This window comes from Petromyzon marinus, chromosome 6, assembly GCF_048934315.1.
Source record: "Petromyzon marinus isolate PM22_M1 ecotype Great Lakes invasive population chromosome 6, UKy_Petmar_22M1.pri1.0, whole genome shotgun sequence".
Classification (NCBI taxonomy): Eukaryota; Metazoa; Chordata; class Hyperoartia; order Petromyzontiformes; family Petromyzontidae; genus Petromyzon; species Petromyzon marinus.
Window position 1 is genome coordinate 12,069,956 of NC_133672.1, and position 13,611 is coordinate 12,083,566.

The window sequence follows — 13,611 nt, forward strand, 5'->3', positions numbered from 1 at the left end:
AAAACAAAGCATTACATTTTTACTTGTAGTTTTGCATTCTTAAGTATGTTGTATTAGATGGCGTTCAGAAATATAGCCATTGCGTGTATGTTAGTTAATCTTATTGATCTTGACAACATTAAGTCGTTTGAAACTAGGTATTTTGTTTGGTCTTTCGCTATTTGATGTTATTTAATCACGCTAGCCACCAAACATAAACACAGAGATAAAGCAAAGAAACTCATACTGTACTCTCTTTTAAGAAAAATCTAAAATAGACGTCTGCATCGGAGGATAAATCAAGCAAAACATTGCTCGTAAATGCATTTACTTTTAATAAGAATCCAATCAGATAAAAAAATGAGCCTTGTTTGAGGGACTCCGGAGGTGGTGTTTTTGGAAGCAGAGTAAATTAAATGCAATGTCTTTTGGCAGACTGCACCACCATGCATGGTCTCAAAATTAGAAGCAGTTGTTTTTTTTGTTTGGAGAAAAGTTGTTGATATTCAGATTATTACATTTTTGCGGGAGTTAGCGCATTGCACTGCAAGCTACGGTCTCCCACACAAAACCCTGAAATGAGCTAAATTGGCTTCTAATTGGCTTGCGCGCTTGGAAAGAGTTTTTCTTCGTGTACCGTTGAACGGGCGGCATTTGTCCCCAACGTCAAATGAACACTGCTTTTCCTGAAGGCTATTAAATGCATTAACGGGGCATCTGTGGACCCTAAAAATAACGAAACATTTAGGTGTTTTTTTGCTGTGAGCCACCTGTAGTTTGTGCTGTACGATCCCAAACCACTCACCACAATATGTACGTGACTAATTAAGAACAATATATATTAAAAAAAGGCAATGGCACAGCCCTGAAGTCGCTTGCTCACACCACTGCAGGGGAAACAGCCTCCACTAGAAGGAGCTCTAGAGAGCCCCTCTGGAGTGTGTTTTGGCCTACTCTTCCACGCTCGTCAGGTGTCTTGGAAGAGGTGGGAGCACCCCACAAATTACCCTGCCACACACGACCTGCCGATGTGTTGAACCCACTTGTACTGCTGGGTGGATCCATCCAGGGAGGGAGGGATTTAAGGAAACATGTCCTAAGTGTCAACAGCTGTGTTGGTATATGGATGTGCTAATCATTATTCTTCTCCAGCATCAATGTAAGCCCCCCGCCCCCCCCACCCAAAAAAGTCATATTTTGGCGATGCGTCTAAAAGGATGCGAGAATAACAACAATCCAGCGCAGAGCTGCGCTTGAATAAAGCATAGCACAGGCACAGTTGGCAGAGCTTACCTGCTTCAGATTATTGAAGGGCAGCAGGTCCTGAGTAGCAGGCCAAGGCACACAGGAACAAGACATGCAGCGTTAGCTTGCAAAGCAAACCGGCAGCAGCGGCGCAGAGAAGCATTCCAGAATGAGAAAAAAACAAACCTCTGCTGTAAACAGCACGCAGGCCTGCCCTGCCAGAGGTATCAGGGCATGATAGCACAGCGCTCTGTTAAAAAAGGGATTCTTTGACACTTGCATTTCAACCATCGCATTATACGCTAGTTGTGTTAATGTGTTAAATGACAGGAGAGGGGCAAATGCCTCGAGCAGCAATATGCAATGAAGGATAGAAATGCAGCGCAATAAACATCCGCACCGATCCAACAAGCTCCTTACGCCGCATGGCAAACACCGATCGAGTTAAATATCACGCAAGCTGCGATTCTCTTCAGAGCGCAAGCACATAGAGGTGTCGTTGTTCTGAGCGAGGACAACGCACAGCAGCAAACGTAGGACGAGCACTGGGATAGTAAGCGAAGCCGAGGAGACAATACAAATGAGCGAGCTTGTCGCTCATTGACCGCGGTGTTGGAAAAGACTTGACGCCCCATGCATCGTGGGAACGAACCTTTTGCAACGACTGCCGATTTAAATTGCTAACATCAAAGAAGGCGGCTGTGGACGCGACGACTAATTCGTGCGGGCCTGCGATGTCATCGCACCGGACAGTCTGCAGCAAGTCCTGCAAAGCTAACGCCAGCGTTTTTAAAGAGTGCATTCACACAACGTATTATGCCGCTGGGAGTTAATAAGGATTCTGCCTTTAAATGTTTGATAAGCTTGAACTTGTCCTGTGTGCACTGGATTGCAATAAAATGCAATCGCCTTGAAAGTTAGCTGCAACATACATAATCACGTAAACGCTCCGTCGGTTCATTGATGCAGCATCTGATTTTTTTTTACACATGCAAGGTTAAAAAAAAATATTTAATAAACTGGTATGTCAACTTAAACTTTTAATTAACACCATACTTTGCTTTAATAAACATGTGTGATTTATAAAAAGAAGAAGCTTTATCTTTAAATGACAAGCAATTATGTTGGCCAGCGTGGTGAAGTATGGTCAAACGTGTCTCAAATAAGCCTCCAGTTCAATACGACACGAGGAGGCCTTCCACCAGCAGTGGATTGCCAAAAGGCTGTCTTTACATTATTTAATGAATGATTATTGAACCAAACCGCTGTGACCACAGGGGAGGATTACTTCCTTCACAATCATCACAAAGTAAAGAATTCCCTCTAATTGCGAATTGCTCAGTTTTGTATAACAAAGGAATTTGACCTATTTAGCACTTGCATTCTCATAAGGTGCAGCGCCCATTACTTTTAAATACAGTACATCAATTAAAACGGTGAGGTCACGGTCATTTGCAACAGAGAGTTATTGCGTGCCTGTGTCCAGCCCCTCGCCTGGGTAAGCGCAGTGCTGCTGTTACCTGTTGCCGTTGGTAGGCCGAGAATACCCTCTCAATGTCCTGCAGGTCCAGAACTCGGAACGCTCTCTGGTCGTCCAGCTCACTCCATATTGTGCCATCAATTTTGTTCTGCATATCACAAAAGCATGGCAGTTTTATTAAACCAACTTTGAGACGTCGCAGGATAAGAAGTCAACACTCGATTTCTAAATCAAGCTTAAAATCCAAGACTTTCACACTCCTCTTTTCCATCAAAACATCAACCAGGCATTCAACAATGGACTGATTGTTGTGTATGAAAGAGCAGAGATCCGTTTGGAAAAGTCTAAAACATATATATTTTTTACCGGAGCGGCTGGGATTTGGATTCCGGCCCGCTCACGCTTGTGAAGAAAATGCCCCAGGGACAGCTGCTTGCGCCAGGCCTTGCACTCACCTCCGGCAGCTTGGCCCAGTTGAAGGACTTGAGCGGGTTGGCTGGCTGGGGAATGTTCTTCTTTTTGAGGACGGGTGCCGCTGGGGCCACTGCAAAGTTCATGCCGAGTGGAGGGGGCCCCGGGGGGAGCGGAGGTGCCCCCGGTGGGGGTGGAGGCGGTGGTGGCGCCCCCATGCCAGGGAAGGGAGGAGGAAGTGGAATCCCCATGAGCGGCGGAGGAGCCGGGGGTGCAGCAAGACTGGGGAGCGGGCCCGTGATGATGCCCTGCAAGCACGCACACGGCCGCAGGAGAGCGCAGCGCCAATGGCATCATCTCATTTCACGGCTTTGTCTCTTAAAAGTCAATATTCCACAGGTTTTAAAATTATTTTTCTTCCAAAAAGTATTTTATTGAACAAATCATTTAGGGCAACAAAGAGAACCTGTCCATGTCACGTGTTTCAATAAACTCTATATCCCTGGTGTCTACTTTCTTAACTCGAATAACCCTCTAGGGGAAGGATGAGGTGGGGGTGTGGGGGAGAAGGAAAATTAAATGGAGGGGGAGCGAAGGGAAGGGGTGGGGGCGCCTAAATTCCAGAATAAATTATCTAAAAAATCAATGTTAAATTTGTATTTAAAATGTTACTGTTTGGGGTGGAGAGATGGTGCAGAGATTCACGCACTGCGCTACGAACGAGGAAATTTGAGTTTGATTCCCGGATGCGGTTAATGCCATTAGGGAGTGATATCTAAACCGGTCACCAACCTGCTGTATGTATGTTGAACTTCTTTCACACATGTACATAGCCAGCCATGCTAATCGGAGGTGACCAGCGTGGTGAAGTATAGTTAAAACAATCTGCTTGACCAACATGGTATATGGAGGCCATCATCAACCAGTGGATGGACAAATGGCTGTATGATTGTATGATCGTTGTTTTGTTGTATTTTAAGTGCTCCGAGTTGCTGACGATTTAGTGATATAAGCCTTCGGGCCTGGGTGCAGCAGCTGTGATAAATGAGAAGATAACGAGATTGGTTGATAGTGCAGAGTCAAATAGACACGCAGATAAACTTGGTTCGAAGCTTTCGTGACTGCAGGAATTAATCTTTGTTTTTTTCGGTAAAAAAACCAAAGATTAGACAAGCAGATAGACAAGCAGATAGGCAAACAAGCAGAGGAAGACAAACAAAGGAGACCGCCAGACATACATACATACAAACATGCAGACAGACAAGCAGGGAGACAGAGAGAGAGAAAGAGAGGAAGGGGCTGTCTGTCTCTCACCGTGTGCCCCATCTCCTGCAGCTTGGCGCTCAGGGCCGCCGTCTGCTCACGAGCGACGCGCAGCTCCTGAGACTCGCGCTGCAGCTTCTCCTTCATCTTGTTCAGCGTCTTCATCATGTCCTCCTTCTCCTGCGTCTTCGCCTCGCACTCCCGCTCCTTCTTCTCCAGGCGGCCCAACAGCTCACTGTGCTCTGCGGGACACATTGTTCCGTGATTGATTACGGGTGCACTGAAGGGCACAGGTGCCTCTCACCAAGTCACCCGACCCAGTCACAGCAGTGGGTGACAGTGCAGCATACATCCATTGCAGAACTGAATTCCTACGCGCTCACATCTGTATTCCCCGTCTTCATCGAACCAGACTGACTAGAGTGGTTAAGTATGGTCAAACAAACGACAAGGCATGGGGAGGCCCTCATCCAGCAGTGGATGTAGGTTGTGTAAAGGCAGAGGTGTAATGCATCCACTAATCAGGAGTATTTCAATCGCGAGATTACCTTTTCTCATTTTCTCAGCTTGCTCTTTCCACTGTTTGACTTCGTTTTCATTCACCAACCTGTGAATGATTGAATGGCATTTTAAAAGCGCACAGGAAAAAAAAAGTCTTAACAACAAAATTAGCTTTGGTCAATCTCACCGTGTTTAAGACACATATCTAATGCGCTTCCGAAATACTGGATTTCCTGCAGAATATTTCCGAACTTGTTTGCACGCGAGGAAATAACGTAACAAAGGTTAAATAAATGATGCACTTTTACCGCTTGACTTAATCTTCTTTGGTTCTATTCGATAAAGTTACGTGACTTTACCGAATAGAACCAAAGAGTATGGATCCTTGCAGTCACGAAAGCTTCAAATCTAGAATTGACTTAATCTTATTATTCGACACATATATTCAGTTGCACTGCTGGACCGATAAACTGTATGACAACCAGAGACCAGTGACATACTGAGCGACAATGACATTGGCCTCAGACGCTGCTGTGTCAAGGACTCAAGGACGAAGCTCCCTCGTGAATGGGCTGGGCCAGTCCGTCGGCAAGAGGGAAAGAGTTTCCCTCGTTGAACCGAGAACACGCATCGCAATGCACCGAGCGTTATGATAAATTGACATTTTGCAAGGTCAGATGTATCCAGCGAGGACGGAAGCAAACAAATGTTTGCATGAGTAATGGCGGCTTTAATAGAGCGAAGCACATTTTAATGACTTGACTTTTGAACTTATTACGTGGGGTTTTAGTATTGCTTCGAAGTAGCAGCTGGAGAACGTAAATTATTGGAATATTTCTTTGGGTTTTAAAAACATGCTATCTGCATCAGCGATGCTTTCTGTGTGATGTAATCCAATGATAAATGATAAAAGGGGCGGTTGGTGGGGAGGGTGAAGATTTCAACAAGAAAAAGAGAAAGCGCCTTAAGAAAATTACACGTAAATTGGACGAGTTAAAATAAACAGCGACAAATCTGCTTTAACGCGTTTTACGCAGCCTTAGCCTTTTTTTTTCCATTTGCCATTCAGCAATTTTCTGGGTTCATAAATTCCCCGAAGTGCATTGAGAAAAGAGGGGCGACTTGGAAGGGAGCACGTCACGGCACACGACGGAACATTCGCGTGCCAGCTGGCATTTGACAAATGGGTTAAATAACAATGAAGAACCTTTTAAACTTTGCTGGGCTTAAGCCCACATCTGTAAACGTGTCCTTGTTGGTTATTAACGTCCTGTAAGCTAGTTTAGTTCTTGTTGGTTATTAACGTTCTGTAAACTAGTTTTGTTCTTGTTGGTTATTAACGTCCTGTAAACTAGTTTTGTTCTTGTTGGTTATTAACGTCCTGTAAACTAGTTTTGTTCTTGTTGGTTATTAACGTTCTGTAAACTAGCTTTGTTCTTGTTGGTTATTGACGTCCTGTAAACTAGTTTTGTTATTGTTGGTTATTAACGTTCTGTAAACTAGTTTTGTTCTTGTTGGTTATTAACGTTCTGTAAACTAGTTTTGTTCTTGTTGGTTATTAACGTTCTGTAAACTAGTTTTGTTCTTGTTGGTTATTGACGTTCTGTAAACTAGTTTTGTTCTTGTTGGTTATTAACGTCCTGTAAACTAGTTTAGTTCTTGTTGGTTATTGACGTTCTGTAAACTAGTTTTGTTCTTGTTGGTTATTAACGTTCTGTAAACTAGTTTTGTTCTTGTTGGTTATTAACGTCCTGTAAACTAGTTTAGTTCTTGTTGGTTATTAACGTTCTGTAAACTAGTTTAGTTCTTGTTGGTTATTGACGTTCTGTAAACTAGTTTAGTTCTTGTTGGTTATTAACGTTCTGTAAATAGTTTTGTTCTTGTTGGTTATTAACGTCCTGTAAGCTAGTTTTGTTCTTGTTGGTTATTAACGTTCTGTAAACTAGTTTTGTTCTTGTTGGTTATTAACGTTCTGTAAACTAGTTTTGTTCTTGTTGGTTATTAACGTTCTGTAAACTAGTTTTGTTCTTGTTGGTTATTGACGTTCTGTAAACTAGTTTTGTTCTTGTTGGTTATTAACGTCCTGTAAACTAGTTTTGTTCTTGTTGGTTATTGACGTTCTGTAAACTAGTTTAGTTCTTGCACTTTCCGAACGGCTCTAATTGGGAGGCCTCGAGATAATCTTTTTTTTCCTTTAATGACCAGGGCATGCTTGGACGCAATCCGCAAACGAATAGCTAATTAAACAATATAAAATTCCTCTCTGCAAGCGCTTACACTAGTAGTCTGACATTCTTGAACGAATTTTCTTTCCGTGGAAACATAACTCGTGTAACAGCAACGTTCGGGCAACAGTAACACCATAACAAGTGTTGAGACGTTGGTTCCATCTCCAAATATCATTGTTGGCACGAGGAGTGTGCGAGCAAAGCGAGCAGAGGACGGTGGAAAACATCTGTGGGGGCGCACGACGCGTGCACGTGATGGACAACGGGAAACCTGGCGCTCAGCCTGGTCAGGGGCGAAGAAGGGGGGAGGGGTGTTGAGAGTCGAGTGGAGGGGGGCTGGGGAAAGGAGGCGGAGGGGCTCGGCAGTGCATCAGCGACAGGGATCCAAGTAGGGAAGGTGCCCTTCCAGGTGAACGCTTCCCCGCATGCTAATTGAGGCAGCTTCCTCTGTACGTATGTACGTTGAACTTCTTTCGCACCGTACGTAGCCGACCGTGCTAATTAGAGGTGCAGGAATAGAACTGCGCATTCCTGTATTGCTATACTTCCGTGCTTGCCTTGCCCAGGAAATGTTGTCCTCCCCAGGGAATAAATATTTACAGGTCCTTTGGAATGTCCTTTTGGTACGACTGGACTGCCATAGGAATGTGGAACTTTTGACTGCTGGTTCAGGGCTTCCAATTGAGATGAGTATGTTTAAGCGGTGAAACACTATGAATGACAGTTGAAAAGAGCTAGAGATGGCACAATCTCTCCTTTTCTTCACGTACGGCGAGTGGACGAATGGTTTAGAGGCCGTGCAGTATTAGTGACATAGTGTGGCCTCCAGATGGGCACCCCAACACGGTAAGAACCCTGCAGTGACAGCAAGTCAGAGGTCGCGAGCTAGTAAACGCAATTACGCGTCCCATTGTTAGCCCGGGAGAGAAGCTGTGGGACTATGAGAGGCACAACGAGTGAGCCAGCAGGCGAGCGAGCGTTACATGCGGACGATGTTCTTGACGTTGAAATTCTCCAGGGGGGCGACGTCGGGGTCGTCTCCACGCTCACTCTGCAGGACGATCTGCTGCAGGATGCGGTCGAGCAGCTGCCAGTGCTGCACCATCACACTGCTCTTCTTGTCTGCGATTGGCAGAAGCAGCGGCACCCTTCAATTAGCACGTGCACATGATTCGCAATCGATTTATTTTGGTTCGGTCACGTAACGATCTGAGCAAATTTGTGTAATTAAAACCATCCACCTCCCGAAGCAGCAAATTTTTTGTTTAGTTGTCACGTGAGCTAGCGTTTAATGAGGCAATTGTTTTTGTATCAGCTCGACGGTAAGATGAACAACATTTCACGTAACCAGATTTAACAATTAGATACGACTGTTCATTTGAAACTGCATGAGGAGAAGATCCAGCAAGTCACAAGAACAATCTGGGAAGTGAGAATGCGCAGGTAATCCTGCATAGGTAGGCGCCTGTGTGTAGCACAGATACGGAAAGACAACGATCCCCCTGGAAAGTTGACACAAACTGTAGGGGGTGCAAGTCCAGTTAGCGAGCACCTTTTAAGGCCAACTAGCCTCTCCGGTGCTGATATTTACACTCCATACTAGCTACTTATTCAAGGCTGGTGGAAAGTCCGAGACTGGTTTTGATATCACATGTCACTATCGGCTGTGGTTCATAGTGCAGTGCGCTAACCACTATGCCACCACTCCAACACGACAAAATATCTTCCACTTAACCATCTAGACTCTCAAGGCAGGCGGTGTTCGTGACCACCTATTAAGGCCAACACGGCACATGAGTGCGTGGTGTGGCTCGCACTATTGCTGGCAACACAAATTTGTCACCCGAGTGGCGATGTTTACACATTATAGGGAGCACTGATTTAGGGCTAAGTCGACCTAATGGCAGCTTAGGACAGGTTCAGATTCATGTCACCATTGGCCAGCAATCAAAGCCAGGTCACCATGTTTATAGCGCAATGTGCTAACCACTCTGCTGCAGCTCCATGAATACAAGACGCACACGTGCATGCTAAATAAACACACTCGCACTGGCCCTCACACACGGACACGTCATGGCCTATACACAATGTAAACCGCCGGTCTGCCAAGTGTCAGCATGCTATACTGTGACCTCTGCAACTTTTGTATCCCTGGCAGTACCAAGAGACATATGGAGAAGTCGTCATTTCTCCTTCCTGGCGAAACTCATTGCACATAATTTATATTAAAAAAAAAAAAATTCTGCCAGGGTTTCTGTAGGCTTATTGTACAATGTACAGCGTATGCCAGCATTGTTTGTGGCAGCCTTTGACGATATCCATTTTTTTCAACAACACTTAGCCTCGCTTTGTCATTCAAATATAAACAGCACACTTCGCTCGGACCACGTCGGGGGCATTGAAATAACACCGCTCGATTCTGCTGCTGGTCTCGGCGGCCGGGGCGGCGTTGCGGTCTCTCTGAGCTCAAGGCTGCACATGTCGCCATGCCAAGCCACATAAAGGTGAGCGCAAGACAAGCCTTTTCCATGGCGGTACCCACATGGCATGTGCAGGCAGTGGTAGAGGATGGACATGAGGTGTGGGTACGCCTCCGTGAACTTCAGCTTTCGCTTGATGACGTCGAACATTTGCCCGGCACTCTTCGTGTCGATGTGCATCTGTAAACGATCCGGGCACATGGACGCACACCGCAATGGGAAATCGCCTTTATTTAGTACCACTGAGGTGGGAGGCGAGCACCACCTCAGTGGTCATTTTGAGCAAGAAATCACTTTTAACTTTGCATACTCATACTGTCCAATGGCGGGGCTTCTAAACTTGGCAAACAACGGACAGGAGTCACTCGCCATGTCAAATCGCTTGGCCAGCTCGGCTTCATCCTCGTTCCGGATCATCTCGAAGAAGTCCAGATGTCTGCAATGATTTGCGCGAGAGAAGCACAAAGTGTTTGTCAACATGGGTCTCCATGCTGAGCAGAGCGATCTCAGAAGGTGTTCGTGTCAATGCCACGGAAAGCACACGAGCAAACAATCATGGCATCCAGATCTAGACGATTTCTCTGATCCATTGCACTCACGTAATCTAACATTACTTGATTTTTGTATCATAGAGTTTACCTAAATGTATAGCGTGTCGTCTAACGCTTCAATAATAATAATTTAGACGTATAAGGTGCCAGTAAACAATTGATCTCGGAGAGCTATACATATACGAGAGGAAAAATTTGTGAGAGGTAACCGGGGAGAGAAAGACTAAACAGACAAGATAGGGAACTACAGAGAAAGAGAGAGATGAGGCCTTTTTAAACAGGTGGTGGGGTCGATATCTGGGACATAAAAGTCTCAATCAACTGCAATTTCCGATCTCCAAGGGCCAGCGACTTGCAGGGCCTGGGCACCGTACAAAGCCCGGCAATCACCTCAAAGTTCTGAGCCTGGAGCGTGGTCAAGCTGGTTGGTAGACCTCAGAGATTTCGGTGACATTTCATTGGCTAAAATACCATGGGGGAACCCATGATGGTCAAATGTCAACATTAGTAGGGCAGTTTCCCACACTCTGTTATCAAAGTCACAGCTGTATGGAGGCGGTGCACAGCTGGGACCTCTCTGCCACATTTCATGCCCTAAGAGTGAGCGAGAATCTTGCGATTATACAACATACAGAGTGATTAATTTACGGATACCTTACTGATTTCTAATGACCCGATTACTTTGATCTCGGCAACTAAATAGTGTGAACTGATGACTCCATATTTTACAGAGGGAGAGAAATATGAAAATGTTGAATAAGCACATTGAGGTTGGTGTAAGACGTGTAAAGGATTTGAAATAAAATGTCGTTTTATACTTAATGTATCCCTACGATGTGAAGAGAGCATCTATAAATACATTACCCTGTATATATGCAGGGTATACATTGGTTATACACAGGTAATGCCAGGCACAGCCTAAAAATGTGCTTACCGGTCCAAAGTGGCATTTTCATGTGACCTCAGCTTGTCAACCAACGACTGGATCCCCAACATTAGAAACTCGTATCTGAGATGAACTCGGAACTCCAGGTTTTCCTACAATATAAAAAAAAAACAGAAAACAAAGTCACCACAGTGCAGACATGGACGTAGCTACTTACAAAAGTAACAGAGAAAATAGGAGTTCTGAAAAATAGATGAATAGATTTCATGTCAGCAGGAAGGGCACAATTAGATGTGAGGATCTATTTCATGGGCGTACTGATTTTATTTACATTCATGGTTTCATTGGTCATAATACAAATAGCAAATATCGGTACGTGTTTTACATTTCAGTTGGCTTGGCTATGCTAGATCACAACAACCACTGACAGAAGGAATTTCTGGGTAGAAAGACATTTATAAAATGAGGAATGTCTCAAACGGTTGACACAGAAATAAACATTTTAATAGTAATAGTAATAGGTTTTTACCCTTTTATCTGGCACCAAAACTGACACCTTTATACAAGGGATCAGAATGTTTCAAAAAAATCATGACTGTTAATAAGAAAGTGCAAACTTAAACATACAAATACAAATCTAGTAAAACTATTTTTTTTACAAATTATGAAGCTTCACATTTAAAACCTGATGCATGCAAAATAAGAATCATATAAAACCTGCTACTACAAGTGTTTTGCCCATGATAACATAATGGCCATCAAAAGATGACATTGACAAATGTTGACAATAACGCAACACCAATTGGATGCATGTAAATGATTTGTGTATGAACGTGGCTATTCAATGGAAACGAGTATTTCATTTCGCGACCGTGATCACAGGCAGGCGAAGCAGCGCTATCTCTCTTGTGCGTGGCGATCGACACACACCTGGCCCGTTCCAGCGTTGAGGATGGCGTTGATGAAGGACATGATGGCCGTTTTCAGGCTGACCTCGTCACGGTACTTCCCTGTATTTCTGTCCAGTTCGGTGATCAGTGTCTGTAATAAAATAAAAAAAATTGGCCCATGCACTGGCACACATCGCAAAGATCGACTTTTGGTTGTGTTAATACTTTGGGGTTCAGGCCACACATGGCTATCAACAGGGACGTTTTCACCACTATTTCTAGTGTATCAGCATTAACAGTGGTATACCTACTGAGTATGCAGGTGGTGCAACTTAACGGGGCCCATGGCTTAGGAGAGGCCCAGTCACTGGTCTACAAACAGTGGGGAAATTGGAGAGGGTGGGTGGTGCATTTTATTCCTTGTACCAGGGCCCATGTCAACCACAATCAATCAATCTTATTTGAAGACAGGCCTGAATCCCTTTTTAGACGAAGATTTATTTTGCAAGAGAAGTTTGGGATAAAACGAATGCTACATCCAGTTCATTGTGAACCCACTGCTGAATCAAGGCTTCCACATGCCATCATCAGCAATCAGGTTTTTTTTTTTAACCATAATTCACCACGCTGGTCAGTGTGGGTTGGTGAAGGTGGGGATCATAGACGTAAGAGCAAAATACACTACAACAACAGATGTTGCTGCACTGTCTGATGGCTGCAATGTAGCCCCGCAACAGTCTGTTTAACTCATGATGGTCGCCCATGCTTGCTCAACCCCAAATTCTGGGTGAATTTATCAGAGGGTCAAGCGTGTACAACACTTAGATTCCAAAAGTAATATTGAACAAATGTGAAATTTGTGTGAGAACATAACAGCGAAGGCGAGGGCTGGTGCGAGACAAGTTTTGGCGAGGGGAGGAAGGTGGAGGCGAGGGCTGATGATGTGAGGGGAGATTTGGCGAGGTGAGGGTATTTGAGGGGAGAGTTGGCGTGGGCAGGCTATGGTGAGGGTTGGTGAGGAGATGGGGGGGGGGGGTGAGCGAGGAGAGGGTTGGCGAAAGGAGTGCTGTTGAGCAGCAGCTTGGCGGGGTGAGAGTTGGCGAGGGGAGGCTACGGTGAGGAGAGCGTAGGGCGAGGGCAAGGTTGACGAGCCAATGATTGGAGAGAGGAGTGCGTTGGGGGAGCGAGTGCAGCACCTGGAACCGCGTCCTCTCGGCGGCGTGCTGCTGGTAGTGCAGCATGGCCTGCAGCACCTTGCGGTGGCCGCCTGGCACGAGGCACACGGCGCCCAGGATCTCCAGCACCGCCACCTTGGTGCGCACGTTCTCCGAGCTCAGGCTCTGCGAGATCACGTTGATGCTCTCGGGGTGCGCCAGCACGTGCGCCCTGCCCTGTGAAGACAGCCCACAACCCCCCCCACAGCGCGCGTGTGTCAGTGTCCGCGTCCTGCGGATAGACTGGCCCCTGGGAGAGGAATGTGGAATTTTCATCACAGGCTCAGGGCTGGGGCTGGTGGAAATGGGTTCCGCTCCATATTATTTTTAAGCAAAAGCATTTCTCGTAGGGAATAAGGACATTTAAAGGTACGGTGAATCATTTCTAAGTGTTTACATAGGAATTGTCTGTCAGTGGTGATTTACTTGTTTGATGGAATGACTCTCAGGAGGCCACGAGAGTATTTATATGAGGATCCTCTG

At 45.3% G+C, this 13,611-nt stretch overlaps 1 protein-coding gene across 2 annotated transcripts in view; it reads right to left on the reverse strand.

Annotated features, from left to right (window-relative positions):
* Nucleotides 1-13,611, reverse strand: part of LOC116939491 (disheveled-associated activator of morphogenesis 2-like) — a 118,384-nt gene that overhangs the window by 24,986 nt on the left and 79,787 nt on the right. Inside the window, exons 7-17 of one of the 2 annotated variants that reach the window (XM_032947917.2) lie at nucleotides 13,111-13,305; nucleotides 11,955-12,065; nucleotides 11,073-11,176; nucleotides 9,957-10,023; nucleotides 9,650-9,767; nucleotides 8,091-8,229; nucleotides 4,927-4,985; nucleotides 4,430-4,620; nucleotides 3,160-3,423; nucleotides 2,745-2,852; nucleotides 1,273-1,302 (exon numbers count right to left, since the gene is read on the reverse strand). In XM_032947917.2, coding sequence (XP_032803808.1) covers nucleotides 1,273-1,302; nucleotides 2,745-2,852; nucleotides 3,160-3,423; nucleotides 4,430-4,620; nucleotides 4,927-4,985; nucleotides 8,091-8,229; nucleotides 9,650-9,767; nucleotides 9,957-10,023; nucleotides 11,073-11,176; nucleotides 11,955-12,065; nucleotides 13,111-13,305 — 1,386 coding nt within the window. The remainder of the gene's footprint in view (nucleotides 1-1,272; nucleotides 1,303-2,744; nucleotides 2,853-3,159; nucleotides 3,424-4,429; nucleotides 4,621-4,926; nucleotides 4,986-8,090; nucleotides 8,230-9,649; nucleotides 9,768-9,956; nucleotides 10,024-11,072; nucleotides 11,177-11,954; nucleotides 12,066-13,110; nucleotides 13,306-13,611) is intronic. The other variant, XM_032947918.2, reaches the window with a different exon arrangement.